This window comes from Mustelus asterias, chromosome 22 (assembly GCF_964213995.1).
Source record: "Mustelus asterias chromosome 22, sMusAst1.hap1.1, whole genome shotgun sequence".
NCBI lineage: Eukaryota > Metazoa > Chordata > Chondrichthyes > Carcharhiniformes > Triakidae > Mustelus > Mustelus asterias.
This window is the reverse complement of record NC_135822.1, coordinates 56400302-56425051: the sequence shown is the minus strand read 5'-3', so window position 1 is coordinate 56425051 and position 24750 is coordinate 56400302. Positions and strand designations below refer to the sequence as shown.

The 24750-nt window shown below is 50.0% G+C and overlaps 1 protein-coding gene across 1 annotated transcript in view; it reads right to left on the bottom strand.

Moving 5' to 3' along the window:
- Window positions 1-24750, bottom strand: part of LOC144510042 (hexokinase-2-like) — a 53163-nt gene that overhangs the window by 10613 nt on the left and 17800 nt on the right. Inside the window, exons 3-13 of the mRNA XM_078239256.1 lie at window positions 23660-23779; window positions 20942-21037; window positions 20705-20804; window positions 17751-17934; window positions 15632-15787; window positions 10670-10903; window positions 8074-8378; window positions 5999-6147; window positions 2674-2793; window positions 2197-2292; window positions 1092-1191 (exon numbers count right to left, since the gene is read on the bottom strand). Coding sequence (XP_078095382.1) covers window positions 1092-1191; window positions 2197-2292; window positions 2674-2793; window positions 5999-6147; window positions 8074-8378; window positions 10670-10903; window positions 15632-15787; window positions 17751-17934; window positions 20705-20804; window positions 20942-21037; window positions 23660-23779 — 1660 coding nt within the window. The remainder of the gene's footprint in view (window positions 1-1091; window positions 1192-2196; window positions 2293-2673; window positions 2794-5998; window positions 6148-8073; window positions 8379-10669; window positions 10904-15631; window positions 15788-17750; window positions 17935-20704; window positions 20805-20941; window positions 21038-23659; window positions 23780-24750) is intronic.

Here is a 24750-nt window from a genome sequence, read left to right as displayed (position 1 = left end):
GCAGGTGATGGGCTCAGGTGTGGGGGGAGAGAGTGGTTGACTCGAGGGACGGACCTCCTCTTGCAGCTGCTTTCCTCTGCCCTCTGGGTGGCTGACAGTCTGGGAGGACAGGTGGACTGGAGAGAAACATTGAAATGGGCGGCACAGCGGTTCGCACTGCTGTCTCACAGCGCCAGGGACCCGGGTTCGACTCCCAGCTTGGGTCACTGTCTGTGTGGAGTCTGCACGTTCTCCCCGTGTCTGCGTGGGTTTCCCCCAGGTTTCCTACCACACTCCAAAGATGTGTAGGTTAGGTGGATTGGCCATGCTAAATTGCCCCTTAATGTCCAAAGATGTGTAGGTTAGGGGGATTGGCCATGCTAAATTGTCCCTTAGTGTCCAAAGATGTGCAGGTTAGGTGGATTGGCCATGCTAAATTGCCCCTTAGTGTCTAAAGATGTGTAGGTTAGGTGGATTGGCCATGCTAAATTGCCCCTTAATGTCCAAAGATGTGTAGGTTAGGTGGATTGGCCATGCTAAATTGTCCCTTAGTGTCTAAAGATGTGTAGGTTAGGTGGATTGGCCATGCTAAATTGCCCCTTAATGTCCAAAGATGTGTAGGTTAGGGGGATTGGCCATGCTAAATTGCCCCTTAATGTCCAAAGATGTGTAGGTTAGGGGGATTGGCCATGCTAAATTGCCCCTTAATGTCCAAAGATGTGTAGGTTAGGGGGATTGGCCATGCTAAATTGTCCCTTAGTGTCCAAAGATGTGCAGGTTAGGTGGATTGGCCATGCTAAATTGCCCTTCGAGTCGGGGATTAGCGGTGTAAATACATGGGGTTACGGGGATAGGTCTGGGTGGGATTGTGGTCGGTGCAGACTCGATGGGCCGAATGGCCTCCTTCTGCACTGTAGGGATTCGATGGTTCTGTAACTGCTCCCAGGTGGATTCTCACCCCAGTTGCCGGAACCATTTGCCAACCAATCAGAACTTTCCCTCATAAATCATGACCTCTGACCACCCCCCGACCCGAGACTGAGAGAGGTTCAACTCCACTCTCGTTGGGAAGAGGAGCCGGGGGCGAGGCTTTATTTTGGACGAATACTCACCCACGATGAGACCAACTTCACACAGCGGATCATCATAGCCACAGGACATCATGGTTCCCACGGTGTCGTTAACAATGGCCACCACATCCAGTTCAAACTCCTGTGAGGGGGAGAGACACCAGACACAGCCGGTTAACAATGGCAACTCTGCGACTCACACTGGCCTCACTGTCGTAGAGTTTTCCAGCACCGAACGAGGCCCTTTGGCCCATCCTGTCTGTGCCTGCCATCAAGAGAATGGGAGAAAAAGCGGGGGGATGTCGGGAAATAGGGGAAAAGAGGGGGAGGGCGGAGAGAGAGAGGGGAAGGGTGGGAGAGAGGGAGGGCAGAGAGGGAGAGAAGGGGAAGGGAGATGGAGAAAGGGGAGAGAGGGAGAAAGGGGGGGTGAGAGGGAATGGGGCAGAGAGGGAATGGGGCAGAGGGAGGGGGAGAGAGGGAGGCTGGGAGAGGAAGGGGAGAGAGGTGTGAGAGAGGGAGGGTGAGAGAGGGTGGGGATAAAGGGAGGAGAGAGAAGGAGGGGGAGAAAGGGATGCGGGAGAGAGAGAGATAGAGGGGGGCAGTGAGGGGAGGAGCATGGAAGGGGAGAGAGGACGGAGAGGGGAGAGAGAGAAGGATGGGGAAGAGAAGGGGGAGAGAGAGAGAGGGCAAGAAAGAGAGAGGGGGAGAGCAAGAGGAAGAGAGAGAGGGGGGAAAGAGAGGGGGAGTGAGAGAAGGAGAGGGAGAATAAGAAACTATTTTGTCTGGGAATCCACAAACAGGTATAATTTTAAAAATAAATCCCACCTCACATGGAGGGAGTGGGGATATCAGAAAGAGCTTCATCACACTATACCCTCCCACGTCCCACACAAATGGTTGTGAATGGCTTGGAGTCAACTGAAAATGTCCAAACTTGATGGAGGTTTGTGGGTGGTAAGAGTGTGAAGAATCAAGGTGCAGATCAGCCACGGACTAACCGAATGTGGGGGAAGGGGCTGAATGGCCTCCTCCTGTACCCTGGACTATATCATGTTTGACGGCAGCCTCCCTCTCCCCTTCCCCATGGGCCCAGCCTCAGGGGAAGCCGGATGGAGACAGCCTGCGGAGTAGGCCCAACTGTCCTTACCTCCCTCCTCTTGATGGCTTCCCGGAGGAGATCTACAACATCTTCGCCCTCACAGCCTGACGCTTTGAATCCTTTGGTCCATTTTAAGAGAATGCCCTGGAAGAGGGAAGGAGACATGATTGGCGCAAAACATAGGGAGCAGGAGGAGGCCATTCGGTCCTTTGAGCCGACTCTGCCATTCAATACCATCATGGACACTGTTACGACACAGAGGTTAATCCTCTGTACCTCGCTTCGTAACCCGGTAAAAATATTTGGGAAGGTGTTGATTATTCTACACTAACGTTTAGAAGTTTATTAATATAAAGATCTGGCCCTCGCTTTAACTGAATAATTAACAAATTATTTTACTCAACCAACCAGGAGCTTTAACTCAACCAGTAACCATTTTAATTAAAGGATGGTTCGACTGAAATGCTGTTCAAATAAAGACAAGGATCATTCAGTACAGAATGAGAAACTGTCTGGAAAACTGACCTGATCCAGGTTTCGCTGCTCACACGGGAAGGAAAAGGTGAAGCCCAGCGGGAGAACGCAGCCCTTCATCCCCATATATTCCAGGAAATCCGAGATGCAGTGGACAATGTGGTCAAACAACTGCAACGCAAGACACAAGCGCATGAGGTGCGAATTATCCTGTAAATAGCAACATTAACATACAGAGGGATCTGGGCGTGCGGGTCCACGGATCCCTGAAAGTGGCAACACAAGGCGATTAAGGCGGCACGTGGCATGCTTGCCTTCGTCAGCCGGGGCATTGAGTACAAGAGTTGGGCAATCATGTTGCAGCTATATGAAACTTTGGTTCGGCCACATTTGGAGTATTGTGTACAATTCTGGTTGCCACACTACTGGAAGGATGTTGGTGCATTGGAAAGGGTGCAGAAGAGATTTACCAGGATGTTGCCTGGTTTGGAGGATATGAAGTATGAAGAGAGGTAAACAAACTTGGATTGTTTTCATTGGAGCGTCGAAGGATGAGGGGGGACCTGATAGAAGTTTACAAGATTATGACAGGCTTGGATAGAGTGGATAGTCAGAGTCTTTTTCCCAGGGTCAAAAGGTCAATTACTCGGGGGCGTAGGTTGAAAGTGAGAGGGGGAAAGTTTAAAAGAGATGTAAGGGGGGGAAAGTTTTTCGCACAGAGGGTGGTGAATGCTTGGAACGGGCACCAGAGGAAGTGGTGGAAACAGATACTATAACAATGTCCAAGAGACATCTGGATAGATACATGAATAGGCAGCAAATAGAGGGATATGGACCAGGTAGTGGCAATATTAGATTAGAGAGGCATCTGAGTCAGCACAGATTTGGTGGGCCGAAGGGCCTGTTCTTGTGCTGTACTGTTCTTTGTTGTAGGGAGGTGTGCGGGGGAAGTGGTGGGTGCCTGGAACGCGCTGCCAGAGGAGGTGGTGGAAGCAGGCACATTAGCAACATTTAAGAGGCATCTGGATGGGTTCATGAATAGGGAGGGGATAGAGGGCCGAGGAAGGGCAGAAGACTTTTTTTGTTTTTAGTTGGGGCATCATGATCGGAACGGGCTTGGAGGGCCGAAGGGCCTGTTCCTGTGCTGGACTTTTCTTTGTTCTATCACATATCGTAAGATGTGCCAGTCACATCCCCAAGAACCCACTTGCACCTCCGCCCATTCCCACGGCGATTCATTTCGGGACCGGGGGAAAAGAGTGCGTTACAGACTACGTGTAGTCTCGGGTGTGGAAGAGCCAATCAGCACTCAGCACGAACAGCAACGTCACAATGTTGGATAAGCGGAATTCCGAATCCTGGCGGACGGATAACTATTAGTCAATGCACGGAGATGGAATTTTCTTTCGGATTTTCACATGGGATACGTGTTGTTGGCCAGATCCAACATTTATTGCCCTTTTTGCCCCTTGAGGTGGTGGGTGAGCCGCCATCTTGAATCGCTGCAGTCCCTGTGGTGTAGGTACACCCACAGTGCTGTTAGGGAGGGAGTTCCAGGATTGTTATTGGACATCAGTCAGTCTGTGTGGTGTAGGTACACCCACAGTGCTGTTAGGGAGGGAGTTCCAGGATTTTGACCCAGCGACTGCGAAGGAACGGCCGATATATTTCCAAGTCGGGATGGTGAGTGGCTCGGAGGGGAACTTGCAGGTGGTGGTGTTCCCCATGTATCTGCTGCCCTTGTCCTTCTCGATGGTAGAGGTCATGGGTTTGGAAGGTGCTGTCTAAGGATGAGTTGCTGCAGTGCATCTTGTAGATGGTACACACTGCTGCTACTGAGCGTCGGTGGTGGAGGGAGTGAGTGTTTGTGGATGGGGTGCCAATCAAGCGGGGCTGCTTTGTCCTGGATGGTGTCGAGCTTCTTGAGTGTTGTTGGAGCCGCACCCATCCAGGCAAGTGGGGAGTATTCCATCACACTCCTGACTTGATAGAATCCCTACAGTGCAGAAGGAGGCCGTTTGGCCCATTGAGTCTGCACCGACAACAATCCTAGCCAGGCCCTATCTCCATAACCCCACGTATTTACCCTGGTAACCCCCCTAACCTTCACATCCTTGGACACTAAGGGACAATTTAGCATGGCCAATCCACCTAACCTGCACATCATTGGACACTAAGGGGCAAGTTAGAATGGCCAATCCACCTAACCTGCACATCTGTGACTTGTGTCCTTGTAGATGGTGGACAGGCTTTGGCGGGGGTGGGGAATCAGGAGGTGAGTTGCTCACTCACCATCCTGACTTGGAATATATATCGGCCATTCCTTCATTGGCGCTGGGATCAAAATCCTGGAACTCACAGCATATGGGTGTACCCACACCTCGGAGAGTGCAGCCATTCAAGATGGCGGCTCACCACCACCTTCTCAAGGGGCAACCAGGGATGGTCAATAAATTCTTGGCCCAGCCAGCGACGCCCATGTCCTGTCAATGAATTTTTTAAAACTCAACAAAAACCCAGTGTTGACCATGAAGCCACACAAATGCCCAGGCAATAACCATCACCAATGAGACATTCAACCACCGCCCCTTGACATTCAATGGTGTAACCATCACTGAATCCTCCACTGTCAACATCCTGGGGGTTACCATTGACCAGAAACTCAACTGGACTCACCACATAAACACAGTGGGTTCAAGAGCAGGTCAGAGGTTGGGAATCTTGCGGTGAGTATTCCATCACCTCCTGACTTCCCCAAAGCCTGTCCACCATCTACAAGGCACAAGTCAGGAGTGTGATGGAATACTCCCCACTTGCCTGGATGGGTGCGGCTCCAACAACACTCAAGAAGCTCGACACCATCCAGGACAAAGCAGCCCCGCTTGATTGGCACCCCATCCACAAACACTCACTCCCTCCACCACCGACGCTCAGTAGCAGCAGTGTGTACCATCTACAAGATGCACTGCAGCAATTCACCAAGGCTCCTTAGACAGCACCTCTCAAACCCACAACCACTTCCATCTGGAAGGACAAGATACAGGGGGAAGACAACCAAGTTCCCCTCCGAGCCACTCACCATCCTGACTTGGAAATATATCGGCCGTTCCTTCGCAGTCGCTGGGTCAAAATCCTGGAATTCCCTCCCCAACGGCATTGTGGGTCAACCCACAGCACGTGGACTGCAGCGATTCAAGATGGCGGCTCACCACCACCTTCTCAAGGGGCAACTAGGGATGGGCAATAAATGCTGGACCCAGCCAGTGACGCCCATGTCCCACAAATGAATAATTTAAATAAATAGAATCCTCCTGGGCTGGTGAATCTGGGCTCAGACCAGGGGCCACACTGAGCTGGCGGACAGTGGTGGGCTTACCTCCTCTCCTGTGCCTTCCATGGCGTCCATGGGGATAGCGTAGATCTTGTTGTGCATCTCAACCACTCGCCGCTTCCCGCTCCGAACTTTCACCAGTAAGACGCGGAAATTGGTCCCTCCGAGATCCAGGGCCAGGAAATCTCCTTTCTCTGGGAACAGGGGAAAAAACAGGGTCTGAAGTTAATCCAACTCAGGGCGTGGTTAAGAATGAAGCAGTGTGGGAGGACGGTCGGGGCGGGGGGGTAAATCTGCCTCCGCACCCGCCCAAACAATTCGAACCCAGATCACAGATAAAACACACATCACAACTATTGGCAAATTGCCAGAAACGAGTTAACCCAAATGGAGTAAAACCCGAGCAAGGATCCACAAAATCATTTTTTTTGTTTAATCATTCTCTGGGCGTCACTCATTTCTGAGCACATTTCAAGATCTTTGCTGTGGCAAATGGTCACTGTCTGTGTGGAGTCCACATGTTCTCACCATGTCTGCATGGGTTTCCTCCAAATATATACAAGTTAGGTGGATTGGCCATGCTAAATTGCCCCTTAGTGCCAAAGCTGTGCATGTTTGATGGATTGGCTATGCTAAATTGCCCCTTAGTGCCAAAGCTGTGCATGTTTGATGGATTGGCCATGCTAAATTGCCCCTTAGTGCCAAAGCTGTGCATGTTTGATGGATTGGCCATGCTAAATTGCCCCTTGGTGTCCAAAGCTGTGCATGTTTGATGGATTGGCCATGCTAAATTGCCCCTTAGTGCCAAAGCTGTGCATGTTTGATGGATTGGCCATGCTAAATTGCCCCTTAGTGCCAAAGCTGTGCATGTTTGATGGATTGGCCGTGCTAAATTGCCCCTTGGTGTCCAAAGCTGTCAGGTTAGGGGGATTGGCTGCCTTTTAGTGTCAGAGTAAATATGTGGGGTTACGGGGATAGGGTCTGGCTGGGATTGTTGTAGATGCAGGCTCGATGGGCCTTCTTCTGCACTGTCGGGATTCTATGATCTGGAGTCACATGTAGGCCAGACCCGGTAAGGACGGCAGATCTCTTTCCCGAAAGGACATTAGTGAACCAGAACCACACGTTCTACAGAATGTGTAACATAGATCCTCAAATCTCCAACAACGATTCTCACTTTTGTGTTGAATTGAAATGATTCAATAGCCAAAGAACTTTAGTTAGGCCGCATTCGATATAAAACTTTAGTTAGGCCGCATTTGGAATATTGTGTGCAGTTCTGGTCACCACACTACCAGAAGGACATGATGCTTTGGAGAGGGTGCAAAGAAGGTTCACCGGGATGTTGCCTGGTCTGGAGAGCGTTGGCTATGACAAGAGGTTGAATAAACTGGGATTGTTTTCACTGGAAAGATGGAGGCTGAGGGGAGACCTGATAGTGGTCTACAAAAATATGAGGGGCAAAGAAGTCAAAAGTAAAGTTTATTTATTGGTCACAAGTGGGCTCACAACACTGCAATGAAGTTACTGTGAAAATCCCCTCGTCGCCACACTCCTGTTTGGGTTACACTGAGGGAGAATTTAGCACCTAACCAGCACGTCTTTCGGACTGTGGGAGGAAACCGGAGCACCCGGAGGAAACCCACACAGACACGGGGAGAAGGTGCAAACTCCGCACAGACAGTGATCCGAGCCAGGAAATGAACCCGGGTTCCTGGCTCTCTGAGGCAGCAGTGCTAACCACTGTGCCACCATGCATGGTGGATAGTCAGAGGCTTTTTCCCCAGGGTGGAAGTGTCGATTACAAGGGGGCACAGGTTCAAGGTGAGAGGGGGAAAGTTCAAGGGAGATGTGCGGGGGAAGTTTTTCACGCAGAGAGTGGCGGGTGCCTGGAACGCACTGCCAGAGGAGGTGGTGGAAGCAGGCATGTTAACAATGTTCAAGGTGTATCTTGGTGAACGGGAGGTGTAGGGAGGGATAGGAACCGCATATCGGCGCAGGCTTGGTGGGCCGAAGGGCCTGTTCCAGGGCTGTACTGTTCTTTGCTCGAAACATCAGTCTTGGGCCTGAACGTGAAGGAACAGGGGACGGACCCCCTCCCGAAATGGGCCCGTCAATACCTGTCCCGTCTGGGGTGGAGCGAACGTAAGTGGCCAACATCTTAACCGGCGCCGAGGTGTGGGTCTCCTTCTTCAGCCCCCGTTCCATTTCCGCCCTCATCCTCCCCTTCACCTCCAGGAGCTGCACGTCCGTCAAGGCCAAGGAGGCCAAGGTCTCCTCCCGCATCTTCCGCTGCTTGGCCAGCCGGTAGGCCACGGCCGTTACCATGGCGGCGCCCTTCCCGCTCCCATCCTCGGAGGGCAGGAAGCGCACCTCGCAGGTCGGGACCAGCCGTCTCACGGCCTTGTGCAGGCGTCTGGCGAACCTGTGGGGAAGAGAAGAGAGATCCCCATCAGGCATTGTCATCGTCACCGCGAATCCTTCCTATTTGAAGTCAAAACGAAAAGGGAATGGAATTTATTTATTCATTTACGGGACGTGGGCCTCGCTGACTAGGCCCAGCATTTATTGCCATCCCTAATTGCCCCTTGAGAAGGTGGTGGTGAGCCCCCAGTGGACGGCACAGTGGCACAGTGGTTAGCACCGCTGCCTCACAGCGCTCGGGGCCCGGGTTCAGTTCCCGGCTTGGGTCACTGTCTGTGTGGAGTTTGCACATTCTCCCCATGTCTGCGTGGGTTTCCTCCGGGTGCTCCGGTTTCCTCCCACACCTCAAAGATGTGCGGGTTAGGTGGATTGGCCATGCTAAATTGCCCCTCAGTGTCCAAAGATGTGCCCAAGTGTGGCAACTAGGGGATTTTCACAGTAACCTCATTGCAGTGTTAATGTAAGCCTCCTTGTAACATTAATAAATAAACTTTAAACCATCTTATTTTATTGATTCGTGTCACAAGTAGGCTTGCAGTAACACTGCAATTAAGTTAGTATGAAAATCCCCTAGTCGCCACACTCCGGCACCTGTTTGGGTTACACTGAGGGAGAATTTAGCACCTAACCAGCACGTCTTTCAGACTGTGGGAGGAAACTGGAGCACCCGGAGGAAACCCATACCCACACGGGGAAAACATGTAAACTCCACACAGACAGTGACCCAAGCCGGGAATCGAACCCGGGTCCCTGGCGCGATGAGGCAGCAGTGCTAACCACTGTGCCACTGTGCAGCTCTTGATTGGCTGTATTCCCTGAGATGTAGGTACACCCACAATGCCGTTAGAGAGGGAATTCCAGGATTTTGGCCCAGCGACTGTGAAGGAACGGCCGATATATTTCCAAGTCAGGATGGTGAATGGCTTGGAAGGGAACTTGCAGGTGGTGGTGTTCCCCATGTGTCTGCTGCCCTTGTCCTTCTAGATGGGAGTGGTTGTGGGTTTGGAAGGTGCTGTCTCAGGATGAGTTGCTGCAGTGCATCTTGTAGATGGTCCACACTGCTGCTACTGAGCATCGGTGGTGGAGGGAATGGATGTTTGGAAAAATAGGGAAGTCTTGCTAAAACTACACAAGGCACCAGTTAGACCACACCAGGAATACCGTGAAGAGTCTTGGTTCCCTTATCGAAGGAAAGATATCCCGGCGTTGGAGGCAGTCCAGGGAAGGTTCACCAGGTTGATCCCGGGTGGGGAGGGATTTTCTTATGAGGAGAGGTTGAGTCGGTTGGGCCTGTACTCATTGGAGTTTAGAAGAATGAGAAGTGACCTTATTGAGACATATCGGATTCTCAGTGGGGGCTTGACAGGGTCGATGCTGAGAGGTTGTTTCCCTTTGTGGGAGAGTCTAGGAGCAGAGGGGCAGAATCTCAGAGTGAGGGGGTCGCCCATTGAAGACAGAGATGAGGAGGAATTTCTTCTCTCAGAGGGGAGTGAGTGTGTGGAACTCTTTCCCGCAGAGGGCTGTTGAGGCTGGGTCGGTAAGTTCAAGGCTGAGGTAGAGAGATTTTTAATCAGTAAGGGAATCGAGGGGATGAGGGGGGAGAGTGGAGTTGAGGATTATCACCTCAGATCAGTCATAGAATCATCGAGGTTAATAGCATGGAAACAGGCCCTTCGGCCCAACTTGTCCATGCCGCCCCTTTTTGTTAACCACTAAGCTAGACCCAATTGCCCGCGTTTGGCCCATATCCCTCTGTACCCATCTTACCCATGTAACTGTCTAAATGTTTTTTAAAAGACAAAATTGTACCCACTTCGACTACTACCTCTGGCAGCTCGTTCCAGACACTCACCACCCTCTGTGTGGAAAACATTGCCCCTCTGGACCCGTTTGTATCTCTCCCCTCTCACTTTAAACCTATGCCCTCTATTTTTAGACTCCCCTACCTTTGGGAAAAGATGTTGACTATCTCGCTGATCTATGCCCCTCATTACTTTATAGACCTCTAGAAGATCACCCCTCAGCCTCCTACGCTCCAGGGAAAAAAATCCCAGTCTATCCAGCCTCTCCTAACTCAAACCATTAGGTCCCGGTAGCATCCTAGTAAATCTTTTCTGCACTCTTTCTAGTTTAATAATATCCTTTCTGTAATAGGGTGACCAGAACTGTACACAGTTGTCATGATCTCATTGAAGGGCGGGGAAGACTCGATGGGCCGAATGGCCTACTTCTGCTCCTACGTCTTAAGGTCTGACCCAGATAAAAATGAAATGCGAGCGGCTTGTTACTTACTGCGGGTGTTTCTTGTAGACAGACCCGTCCACACCGACGGTTGTCCGCAACCGCTGGACCCCTTTATTTTCCTTGATGCGCCGCAGGACGGCGGCAAGCGTGGCGGCACAGAGGTTGGCCGAGCGGGTGGAGACGATGGTGCAGATGCGCTGTGTAGCCGCACAGTCATCCGCCGTGGGCTGGAGGCCCAGTCTGGTGAGAATCTCGTGCGCCTTCTGCAATCCGTCGCTGAACCTGGATTCGCAAACAGGAAGGTGAAGTGATTGCCTCAACATTCCCGTTTCCCCCGCCCAATCCCGAGCTTCCGTCACTCAGCGAATCGGGTACCCTGGGTAGGACGTTCTTGGGGAACAGGGCCATCTTTGCATCCTCGCCACATCTCTCAAACCGAGCATAGTCCTCGCAATAGTTATGGACAATACAATCGATATCTGACTGTGTAGGAGGGCCTATCAGAGGCAGGAGAGAGGGTGGGGGGGCAAGAGAGGGGATGTCAAGATGCCAAGCTTGGCCCTCAAGCTCAAAAGGGGCATCAGATTGAGACACGTGTTTGCTTTTCAGCACTTGATACATTCCGCAACTTGTTTTAAACATAGAAACTAGAAGCAGGATCTTCATTCGGTCCTTTGAGCCTGCTCCACCATTCATTTTGTCACAGTAAGAAGTCTCACAACACCAGGGTTAAAGTCCAACAGAGTTATTTGGAATCACGAACTTTCGGAGCGCTTCATCACCTGAGGAAGGAGCAGCGCTCCGAAAGCTCGTGATTCCAAATAAACCTGTTGGACTTCAGACCATAAGACATTGGAGCAGAATTAGACCACTCGGCCCATTCAATCACGGCTGATATACTTTAACCCTGGTGTTGTGAGACTTCTTACTGTGCCCACCCCAGTCCAACGCCAGCATCTCTACGTTATTTTGATCATGGCTGATCATCAAATTCAATATCCTGATCCCCCCCTTCTCCTCATATCCCTCGATCCCTTTAGCCCCCAAGAGTTATATCTAATTTCTTCTTGAAATCACACAATGTTTTGGCCTCAACTACTTTCTGTGGGAGTGAATTCCACACATTCACCACCCTCTGGGTGAAGAAATTTCTCCTCACCTCAGTCCTAAAAGGTTTACCCCTTGTCCTCAAACTGTGACCCCTAGTTCTGGACTCCCCCCACCATCGGGAACATTCTTTCTGAATCTACCTTGTCTAACCCTGTTAGAATTTTATAAGTTTCTATAAGATTCCCCTCTCACTCTTCTAAACTCCAGTGAATATAATCCTAACCCACTTAGTCTCTCCTCATATGACAGACCCGTCATCCCAGGAATCAGCCTGGTAAACCTTCGCTGTGCTCCCTCTATAGCAAGGACATCCTTCCTCAGATAAGGAGACCAAAACTGCACACAATACTCCAGGTGTGGCCTCACCAACACCCTATACAATTACAGCAAAACATCCCTATCCCTATACTCAAATCCTCTCGCTATGAAGGCCAACATACCATTTGCCTTCTTTACTGCCTGCTGTACCCGCGCGCTTACTTTCAGCGACTGATGCACGAGGACTCCAAGGTCTCGCTGAGTATCCGCCTCTCTCAATTTACACCCATTCAAATAATAATCTGTCTCCCCATTTTTACTACTGAAGTGGCAGCGTGTCCCAGACACCCACCGCTCTCTGTGTAAAACACTTACCCCTCACATCTCCTCTGAACTTTCCCCCACTCACCTTTTAAGTGCCCGCCCCTGAGTATTAGACATTTCAATTCTGAGAAAAAGATTCTGACTGTCAGTCTTATCTCTGCCTCTCATGATTTTATAGACTTCTATCAGGTCTCCCCTCAGCCTCCGCCGCTCCAGAGAAAACAACTCTAGTTTGTCCAGCCTCTCCTTATAGCTCACACCCTCTAATCCAGGCAGCATCCTGGTAAACCGCTTCTGCACCCTCTCCAAAACCTCCACATCCTTCCTGTAATGTGGCGACCAGAATTGAACGCAATTCTCTAAAGTGCGGCCTAGCCAAAGTTTTATAAAGCTGCAACGTGACATCCTGACTCTCGTACTCAGTGCCCCGACCAATAAAGGCAAGCGTGCCATACGCCTTCTTTACCACCCTATCCACTTGTGTGGCCACTTTCAGGGAGCTATGGACTTGAACCCCAAGATCCCTCTGTACATCAAAGCTGTCCAGGGTCCTGCCATTAACTGTATACTTACCCTGAATATTTGATCTCCCAAAGTGCAGCACCTCACACTTGCCCGGATTAAACTCCATCTGCCATTTCCCTGCCCATATCAGCAACTGATCCATATCCCGCTGTATCCTTTGACAACCTTCTACACTATCCACAACTCCACCTATCTTTTGTACCAGAAAAGCATTTGCTAATTTTTAAAAAATGATTCAAATTATGTCTCACTTTTTTTTAGTTGGGTTGTAAACCGGAGTTTGACCCCCGCCGAGAACTAACACTGAAACATCCAAAGAGGAATACCTCACCCTATAATCTGTAAAAGGTGTGTGAGAAGTGGTGTGACCTGCTCTTCAGCGACTCCTAGTGGTTAAATACAAAATAAATCCCCGACACTCTCCCTAAAATCAACACGTAACAATTTATTTATCTAACTAAGAGTGAGCAAATTAACTAAACTATTCACAACCCGAATAAATCCCTTCTAACTATTAACTATTCCTGAATAGAACAAGATTCTAATGGAATGCTGTTCCAATAAGTACAAATCCCACTCATTAACAAAAATAGAATTTAGTCACTCTCTAAATTACAACCAGGTTTTGTCTCTTCCGGAATATTCTGGGTTTTCTCTGTTGATTCTTCTGTCTGGAACTTCTTTCTTCTTTGGTACCTTTGCTATCTAGATGGGGCTTTCTCTAAACATAGATGAAACTTTGAGAGCCAGCGATTGTCTCTCTCTTGAGAGCAGTGAGCTGTTATCTTTGGCAGGCGGACATTGCTCTCTCTTTTTGGTCCCCTGCCCTCATACCCGTGGTGACAGATCAATATTTCCCACAATAAGGTTGGTCCGAGGTTGTCAAAACTGTCAGCTTTAAATTTAATAGGTTCTTGGTATCGAAGTGCCTAATTTAAGTTGATTGGCTAAATTCAAAAGCCTGTGGCCTTTTGATATAAATGTTTCAGTCCGGGCTCTCTGTGTACTTGCATTTATTTTTAACTCTCTAAGCACAGGAAAAGCACCACCTTTTGTAATAAGTCTTCGGAAGCAGAAGTCCCTTCACCAAAATCCCTTTATTTACAAACTCTAACAGCAGTAAGCAGAGTGCTAGTAGTTAATAGTTTATCTCCGGGGGTGGAGCATGGGGGGTAGTGCCAGAGGAACTGACACTCCTGGTTAAGTGCAAGGCAAAGACTCACTGATTGGCCCATCAATTGGATCCTTAATCAGGAAATTCATATTCCAATAGGCCAATCCCAATGGCCTGATTGAAGTCCATAAGACCATAAGACCATAAGACATAGGAGCGGAAGTAAGGCCATTCGGCCCATCGAGTCCACTCCACCATTCAATCATGGTTGATTTCAACTCCATTTACCCGCTCTCTCCCCATAGCCCTTAATTCCTCGAGAAATCAAGAATTTATCAATTTCTGTCTTGAAGACGCTCAACGTCTCGGCCTCCACAGCCCTCTGTGGCAATGAATTCCACAGACCCACCACTCTCTGGCTGAAGAAATTTCTCCTCATCTCTGTTCTAAAGTGACTCCCTTTTATTCTAAGGCTGTGCCCCCGCGTCCTAGTCTCCCCTGTTAATGGAAACCTTTTAAAAAGGTGATGCAATGCTTTCTCCACTGGCATGTTACAATTTTCCAAACACCAATCTACAATCACGCTAGTCAACTTCACAAGAGTTGACATGTATCTTACTTTTGTTATAGAAGATAGGAGCAGGAGGAGGCCATTCGGCCCTTCAAGCCTGCTCCACCATTCATCACGATCATGGCTGATCGTCCAACTCAATAGCCTAATCCTGCTTTCTCCCCATAACCTTTGATCCCATTCGCCCCAAGTGCTATATCCAGCCGCCTCTCGAATACATTCAATGTTTTGGCATCAACTACTTCCTGTGGTAATGAATTCCACAGGCTCACCGCTCTTTGGGTGAAGAAATGTCTCCTCACCTCCGTCCTAAATGGTCTACCCCGAATCCTCATACTGTGACCCCTACACTCCCCCACCATCGGGAACATCCTCCCTGCATCTACCCTGTCTAGTCCTGTTGGAATTTTATAAGTCTCTATGAGATCCCCCCCGTCATTCGTCTGAACTCCAGTGAAAACAATCCTAACCGAGTCAATCTCTCCTCACACATCAGTCCCGCCATCCCCGGAATCAGCCTGGTAAACCTTCGCTGCACTCCCTCGAGAGCAAGAACATCCTTCCTCGGAAAAGGAGACCAAAACTGCACACAATACTCTAGGTGTGGCCTCACCAAGGCCCTGTGTAATTGCAACAACAGTAAGAAGGTTAACAACACCAGGTTAAAGTCCAACAGGTTTATTTGGTCACCACTTTGGGCTACCAAATAAACCTGTTGGACTTTAACCTGGTGTTGTTAAACTTCTTACTGTGTTTACCCCAGTCCAACGCCGGCATCTCCACATCATAATTGCAACAACACATCCCTGCTCCTGTACTCGAAACCTCTCGCAATGAAGGCCAACATACCATTTGCCTTCTTTACCGCCTGCTGCACCTGCATGCTTACCTTCAGCGACTGGTGCACAAGGACACCCGGGTCCCTCTGCTCACTCCCCTCTCCCAATTTACAGCCATTCAGGTAGTAATCTGTGGCCTTATTTTTGCTTCCAAAGTGAATAACCTCACATTTATCCAAATTAAACTGCATTATGAGGGCTCTCCGGATATCTGCGGGGCGGTGGGGGAGGGGGGAGGTGGGGGGGAGGGGGGAGGTGGGCAGTCTTACCTCTCGATGGCGGAGACGTATTTTGTCTCAAAGTGTCCCTTGATGAGGAGATCGGGTGAGATCTTCCCGCCAAACAGCAGCCCGTCCTTAGCCATCTTGACCAGAATGATACGGACAAGTTCCCCCATGTACATCCCACTAATCATCTTCTCAAACCTAGGAGGCAGATTTGGACCGGTTAAATGTGCCGCGCCGTCTGCAGTTTGTGTAACTCGTTCATCGGATGTGGGGCATTTATTGCCCATCCCTAATTGCCCTCCAACCAACTGGCTTGCCAGGCCTTTTATTTTAAAGAGTCAAACGCGTTTGTTGTGGGTCTGGAGTCACGCGTATCACAGAATCGTAGCATCCCTACAGTGCAGAACAGGCCATTCAGGCCATCGGCTCTGCACCAACTCTCTGACAGAATATCTTACCTCTCACCCGCCCTTCCACACAACCCCACACATTTCCCATGGTCAATCCACCTAACCTGCACATCTTTGGACACTAAGGGGCAATTTAGAATGGCCAATCCCATTAATTTGCACATCTTTGGACACTAAGGGGCAATTTAGCATGGACATAGAAGGAAACCGGAGCACCCGGAGGAAACCCATGCAGACACGAGGAGAATGTGCAAACTCCACATAGACAGTGACCCGAGGCCGGATTTGAACCCGAGTCCCTGGCGCTGTGAGGAAGCAGTGCTATCCACTGTAGGCCAGTCTGGGTAAGGATGGTAGATTCCTTCCCTGAAGGACATTAGTGAGCCTGATGGGTTTGTATGCCAATCAATGATAGTTTCATGGTCATCACTCGATCATAGAATCCCTACAGTGCAGAAGGAGGCCATTCGGCCCTTCGAGTCTGCACCAACCACAATCCCACCCAGGCCCTATTCCCGTAATCCCACATATTTACCCTGCCAATCCCTCTAACCTACACATTCCGGGACACTAAGGGGCAATTTAGCATGGCCAATCCACCTAACCTGCACATCTTTGGACTTGGAAGGAAACCGGAGCACCCGGAGAAAACCCATGCAGACACGAGGAGAATGCGCAAACTCCACATAGATAGTGACCCGAGGCCGGATTTGAACCTGGGTCCCTGGCGCTGTGAGGCAGCAGTACTAACCACTGTGCCATCGTGCCGCCGAGTGTCTAATTCCAGATATATCTGGATTCAAACTTCACCATCTGCCGTGGCAGGATTCGAACCCGGATCCCCAGAGCATTACCTTGTGTCTCTGGATTACTAGCCCAGCGACGATACCACTACGGTACCACCACCCATTAGCTTGTTGCTGCGATGTGCCAGATTCATTCCCTGGGTTCCCCACCGTACAAATTAGGGCCGAGGGGATCAATGGAGTCGAGGATTATCAGCTCAGATCAGTCGCAATCGCGTTTAATGGTGGAGCAGGTGCAATGGGCCGAATGGCCTACTTCTGAATCCTCCATTTGATGGCCTTATGGAGCCATCCTCGACCCTGCTCCGCCACTGCATGAGATCATGGCTGATTGATTTGTAATCTGAACCCAACATCCCAAGTGCTGGGAAATGGGATATGAACACAGAGGTGCTCGATGGCCAGCGCAGACATGATGGGCCGAAGGGCCTCTTTTGGTGCTGTAAAACTCTATGACGATTAGGCCAGGCCGGGTAAGGATGGCAGATTCCCTTCACTGATGGACATGGGCGAGCCAGATGGATTTCTACCACAATCGTGCTTCATTGAAGTTTAAGGCCTCTGGATTGCTAGCCAGAGGAGGTGTTGGCCTAGTGGTATTATTACTAAACTATCAATCCAGAAACTCAGCTAATGTTCTGGGGACCCGGGTTCGAATCCCGCCACGGCAGATGGTGGAATTTGAATTCAATTTTTAAAAATATCTGGAATTAAGAATCTACTGATGACCATGAAACCATTGTCGGAAAAACCCATCTGGTTCCCTTTAGGGAAGGAAATCTGCCGTCCTTACCCGGTCTGGCCTACATGTGACTCCAGAGCCACAGCAATGTGGTTGACTCTCAACTGTCCTCGGGCAACTAGGGATGGGCAATAAATGCTGACCCAGCCAGCGACGCCCATGTCCCGGGAATGAATCAAATAAAAAGCGTAACTATGACTTACAGCTGTTTGCCGGGATTGATGGAACCTCTGTCAATCTCTTGGTCAAACTCAGTGCGAATGTCCGTGAGCTCTCCCAAGTCCCCAAATGCTCCCCACTCCATATTAATGCACATTTGCCCTTCGTCACCTTCCACCAGTTCAATATGTTGCATGTCCTCCATGTAACAAGCGTTGGTGCCTGTACCTGCAGAGGCAACAGGCAATCGGGTTACCACCAAGGGAACGACACACACTTGCCCAGTCAGGCTCCCCGCTGACGTGTCCCAGAGAAGCATTTGCTTTTGACGAGCGCCTCGCGGTTTGCGTCATGGGAAACTGGAACCCATTAGATGTTTTCAGATGTTAGAATCCATAAAATCCCGACAGTGAATTCGGCCCATCGAGCTTGCACCGACCACAATCCCACCCAGGCCTCATCCCCATAAACTCGTACCCTAGCTCGTCCCGCTGACACCATGGGACAATTTAGCATGGCCAATCCATCTAACCTGCACATCTTTGGACACTAAGGGACAATTTAGCATGGCCAATCCACCTAACCTGCACATCTTTGGACGCTAAGGGCAATTTAGCATGGCCAATCCATCTAACCTGCACATCTTTGGACACTAAGGGACAATTTAGCATGGCCAATCCACCTAACCTGCACATCTTTGGACGCTAAGGGCAATTTAGCATGGCCAATCCACCTAACCTGCACATCTTTGGACGCTAAGGGCAATTTAGCATGGCCAATCCACCTAACCTGCACATCTTTGGACGCTAAGGGCAATTTAGCATGGCCAATGCACCTAACCCGCACATCTTTGTACTGTGGGAGGAAACCGGAGCACCCGGAGGAAACCCACGCAGACACGGGGGAGAACGTGCAGACTCCACACAGACAGTGACCCAAGCCGGGAATCGAACCCGGGTCCCTGGCGCTGTGCCACCGTGCCGCCCAGACAGAGGTGAGGTCCCCGCTTCAAAAGAAGGGTGGCCGGTCCTCGTTTAAGATGGAAATGAAGTCATTTTTCTTTCTCTCGGCATTTACGCCTCGTTGGAACTCTCTACCTCAAAAGGCAGTGGAAGCAGAGGCTGTGTGGTTATGATGTGGAGATGCCGGCGTTGGACTGGGGTGGGCACAGTAAGAAGTCTCACAACACTAGGTTAAAGTCCAATAGGTTTATTTGGAATCGCGAGCTTTCGGAGCGCTGCTCCTTCATCAGGTGAGCGGAGAGATAGGTTTCACAAACACGGCATGTATAGGCCAAGACACAACTGCAGGATAATGACGGATTGGAATGTGAAGAATGATTGGAATGCGAGTCTTTCCAGGTACAGACAGTGCGAGTGGAGAGAGGGATAATCACAGGTTAAAGAGGTGTGAACTGTCTCCAGCCGGGACAGTTAGTAGGATTTTCCAGGCCAAATGGTGGGGGTTACACGGAGTGTGACATGAACCCAAGATCCCGGTCGAGGCCGTCCTCATGCGTGTGGAACTTGGCTATCAGTTTCAACAGCAAAATCCTACTAACTGTCCCGGCTGGAGACAGTTCACACCTCTTTAACCTGTGATTATCCCTCTCTCCACTCGCACTGTCTGTACCTGGAAAGACTTGATTATCTGTAAAGACTCGCATTCCAACCATTATCTTGCAGTTGTGTCGTGGCCAATACATGCCGTGTTTGCGAAACCTACCTCTCCACTCACCTGATGAAGGAGCAGCGCTCCGAAAGCTCATGATTCCAAATAAACCTGTTGGACTTTAACCTGGTGTTGAGACTTCTTACAGTCTTTATGGTGGCACACTTGGGCGGCACAGTGGTTAGCACTGCTGTCTCACAGCGCCAGGGACCCGGGTTCGATTCTCGGCGCGGGTCACTGTCTATGTGGAGTCTGCACATTCTCCCCGTATCTGCGTGGGTTTCCTCCGGGTGCTCTGGTTTCCTCTCACAGTCTGAAAGACGTGCTGGTGAGGTGCATTGGCCATGTTAAATTCTCCCTCAGTGTACCCGAACAGCCGCCGGAGTGTGGCGACTAGGGGATTTTCACAGTAACTCCATTGCAGTGTTAATGTAAGCCTACTTGTGACTAATAAATAATTAAACTTTGAATATTTCTCGAGGGTGGGCTAGATTGATTCTTAATAGGGTTGTTTGTAAGGATTGCGGTTCCAATCAGGTCGGCCATACCTTATTGAATGGGGTAGCAGGCTTGAAGGGCAGAGTGGCCTACTCCTGCTCCTAATTCATATTTAGCATTTATTAGTGTCACAAGTAGGCTTACATTAACACTGCAATGAAGTTACTGTGAAAATCCCCCAGTCGCCACACTCCGGTGCCTGTTCGGGTGACACTGAGGGAGAATTTAGCACCTAACCAGCACGTCTTTCAGACTGTGGGAGGAAACCGGAGCACCCGTAGGAAACCCACGCAGACACGGGGAGAACGTGCAGACTCCACACAGACAGTGACCCAAGCGGGGAATCGAACCGGGTCCCTGGCGCTGTGAGGCAGCAGTGCTAACCCACTGTGCCACCCTGCCGTTCCTTAGATGAATTGGCCCATCTGGACCTTGGCTTCTCTCTCTTGCCCATCAACATCTTGCATCTCAGTGATGCATTTTGTCCCCTCTGTCAATCGAATGCAGAATTTGGCGTGGGGAACTCCCAACGCCTGACTAGGCCGCAACACAAAGTAAAGTGACTCTTAACAGGCTCCTTCATGACTAGGCCCGAGGTCCAATACGGGACATGACCCATCTATATTCAAGCTGTCAGGATAGAGAAAATAAACAATGGTGTCAGCAAACTCTGAGCTGGTTTGGCCGTCAAATTCGGACAGGTGGACAAGGCCGCAGGATCTGACAGGTGCCGGGATAGTGCCTTCCTCGGCACGCCCTGCGCGCACAGAGTTCCATTCCGCCCCCCCACCAACTTAGCAACGGGCAAAGCCAAACAGGCCCGACCTACCGACAATCAGCCCTATCTCGCAGTTGTGGTCATCATAACCGCAAGTCATCATGGTCCCCACGGTGTCATTCACCACCGCCACGATGTCGATGTCAAAATCCTGCGGGAGAAGGGGGCAAAGAGGTCAACCATTGCCTCAAAAGAAGAAAATAAAATCACAAAAGCGTCAAGGCCGCCGACATTTCTCCCAGAGCTCCCGGAAACAACCCCTCGCTTCCACAACCAATCGGTACCTACCCCTCGCCTCTGAATCGCCTGACGCAGGAGGGTCACCACATCTCTGCCCTCGACGCCACTTGCCTTGAACCCTTTCGTCCAATTCACCAACAGGCTCTGTGGTGCAGTGAAACAAGATAAGGTGTTACAAGAGAGCAATTGGCAAGTCATGTTGCAACTTTATAGAACCTTAGTTAGGCCGCACTTGGAATATAGTGTTCATCTGTGGCACGGTGGCACAGTGGTTAGCACTGCTGCCTCACAGCGCCAGGGACCCGGGTTCGATGCTCGGGTCGCTGTCTGTGTGGAGTCTGCACATTCTCTCCGTGTCTGTGTGGCTTTCCTCCGGGTGCTCCAGTTTCCTCCCACAGTCTGAAAGACGTGCTGGTTAGGGTGCATTGACCCGAACAGGCTGTGGCAACTCGGGAAATTTCACAGTAACTTCATTGCAGTGTTAATGTAAGCCTTACCCGTGATTAATAAATAAACTTTAACTTTTAAACTTTTAATTCTGGCCGCCACACTCCCAGAAGGATGTGGAGGCTTTGGAGAGGGTACAGAAAAGATTTACCAGGATGTTGCCTGGTATGGAGGGCATTAGCTATGAGGAGAGGTTGGAGAAACTTGGTTTGTTCTCACTGGAATGACGGAAGTTGAGGGGTGACCCGATAGAAGTCTACAAGATTATGAGGGACATGGACAGAGTGGATAGTCAGAAGCTTTTTCCCAGGGTGGAAGAGTCAAGATTCTGCACACTACATTCTGCACTCTCTCGTTTCCTTCTCTATGAATGGTATGCTTTGTATAGCGCGCAAGAAACAATACTTTTCACTGTATCCCAGTGCATGTGACAATAATAAATCAAATCAATTAGGATTTGAGGGGCACAGGTTTAAGGTGCGAAGGGCAAAGTTTAAAGGAGATGTACGAGGCAAGTTTTTTTACACAGAGGGTGGTGGGTGCCTGGAACTCGCTGCCGGGGGAGGTAGTGGAAGCGGGTACGATAGTGAGTTTGAAGGGGCGTCTGGACAAATACATGAATAGGATGGGAATAGAGGGATACGGTCCCCGGAAGGGGAGGGGATTTTAGTTCAGACGGGCAGCTTGGTCGGTGCAGGCTTGGAGGGCCGAAGGGTCTGTTCCTGTGCTGTAATTTTCTTTGTTCTATTAATAATGGGTGTGAATGGAAGACAAAGGACACCGAGCAGGAGCGAGAGAGAGAGCATCCAGAAAGATTGGACGGTGAGGTAGACAAGGGCCAGGATGCTCAGCTGGCATTGCGATAAGGGCAGGAATTGTTGCGTGGGAAACGGGACTCCGGCCTCGCAGTGAGGGTGGTGCCCGAGGCTGGGAAGAAGGTCCGCATGTTCCCTTCATCCGCACATCGAAATTGCCAGTTGCCGGGAACCGGAGTGGTGGCACGTGCCCTCTCGTGAATGACCTGCTCCGGGAGAGATATTGTGCGGCACCACAAAGCGACTGGTGTTCCAGAGGTAAGTGTGATTATGACATCTACCTTCTCCCCCTTGTTCAAATCCCCATTGGCGAAACAGGAAAATACCCAACTCCTTGGCTAACTAAGAAAACCGCATCAATTTCCCGCATTTTATTTTTATTCTTCCATGGGTATCACTGGGCAAGGGCCAGCATTTATTGCCCATCCCTAGTTGCCCGAGGCCAGTTGAGAGTCAACCACATTGCTGTGGCTCTGGAGTCACATGTAGGCCAGACTGGGTAAGGACGGCAGATTTCCTTCCCTAAAGGGAACCAGATGAGTTTTTCCGACAATGGTCAGCGTTACAAAGACCAGCTTTCAATTCCAGCTTTTGCTTTTCTGAAAGAAGTGAATTTATTCAGTTGTCGAACTTCAAGTCCACCTGGTGGGACTTGAACCCATGGCCTCAGAGTCTGGGCCGTGACATTACTAGTCCAGCAAGATTCCCACGCCGTCTCTGCGCTCAGTGAAGGAGTGGCTCCTCTCGTTGGGATCTCCCGACACCACATGACAGCAGGAACGAGATAGAGAATTCGCTGCGACTCGGCAAGTCATCCGCCCAGCCTCCTCCCACCAAACCCCCGCATCCCCAAATCGTTTTAGGATGTTTCTTTACTCCCGTCACCCTCAGATTCTGCATGACTGGAAACAACCCCCAACCAAGTCTTGATGGTATTTCTATTTCCCACCACACTTATTCATTGCGACTCACATTATCCAAAGATGAGCAGGTTAGGTGGATTGGCCATGCTAAATTGCCCCTTAGTGTCCAAAGATGCGCAGGTTAGGTGGATTGGCCATGCTAAATTGCCCCTTAGTGTCCAAGGATGTGTAGGTTAGGTGGATTGGCCGTGCAAAATTGCCCCTTAGTGACCAAAGATGTGTATGTTAGGTGGATTGGCCATGCTAAATTGCCCCTTAGTGACCAAAGATGTGCAGGTTAGGTGGATTGGCCATGCTAAATTGCCCCTTAGTGACCAAAGATGTGTAAATTAGGTGGATTGGCCATGCTAAATTGCCCCTTAGTGTCCAAAGATGTGTGGATTAATAGGATAAATATGTGGGGTTACTGGAATAGGGCAGGGGGATGGACCTGGATAAGATGCTTTGACGGAGGATAGGTGCAGACCCGATGGGCCAAAAGGCCTCTTTCTGCACTGTAGGGATGTTAAGGAGTGTGAGGAGTGCAGAATGAGATCCTCCGTCCCGCGATTGACTGCAGCAGAGTGAGAGAGTTCACTCACCTCGTCCAGTTTTGATTGTTGACAGGGGAAGGAGAAAGTGAACCCCAGGGGTAGCTTCCGATCCTTGATGTCCAATTCTTCCATCACGTCTCCGAGACAGTTGGCGATGTGATCGAACAGCTAAGAGATGGGAGAAGAGAACCATTCAATATGCAGTACCATGAGGGAGCAGCAGAGGGCGATCGGATCCTGTTGCGTGTGGAGTTAACCCGAGTGAACAAGGCAAAGGTGGAGATAGAGAGCAGAGAGAGGCAGAGACTAACGGGTCAGTAACTTACACAGAAACTAGAAGCAGGAGGAGGCCACTCGGCCCTTCGAGCCTGCTCCACCATTCATCTTGATCCTGGCTGATCATCAAATTCAATATCCTGATCCCCCTTCCCCCCCATATCCCTCGATCCCTTTCGCCCCAAGAGCGAAATCTAATTTCTTCTTGAAATCACACAACGTTTTGGCCTCAACTACTTTCTGTGGGAGTGAATTCCACACATTCACCACCCTCTGGGTGAAGAAATTTCTCCTCACCTCAGTCCTAAAAGGTTTACCCCTTATCCTCAAACTATGACCCCTAGTTCTGGACTTCCCCACCATCGGGAACATTCTTTCTGAATCTACCCTGTCTAACCCTGTTAGAATTTTATAAGTTTCTATGAGATCCCCTCTCACTCTTCTAAACTCCAATGAATATAATCCTAACCGATTTAGTCTCTCCTCATATGACAGACCTGCCATCCCAGGAATCAGCCTGGTAAACCTTCGCTGTGCTCCCTCTATAGCAAGGACATCCTTCCTCAGATAAGGACACCAAAACTGCACACAATACTCCAGGTGTGGCTTCACCAACGCCCTGTACAATTGCAGCAAAACATCCCTATCCCGATACTCAAATCCTCTCGCTATGAGGCCAACATACCATTTGCCTTCTTTACTGCCTGCTGTACCTGCGCGCTTACTTTCAGCGACTGATGCACGAGGACTCCAAGGTCTCGCTGAGTATCCACCTCTCTCAATTTACACCCATTCAAATAATAATCTGTCTTCCTATTATTGCTACTGAAGTGGATAACCTCACATTTATCCACATTATGCTG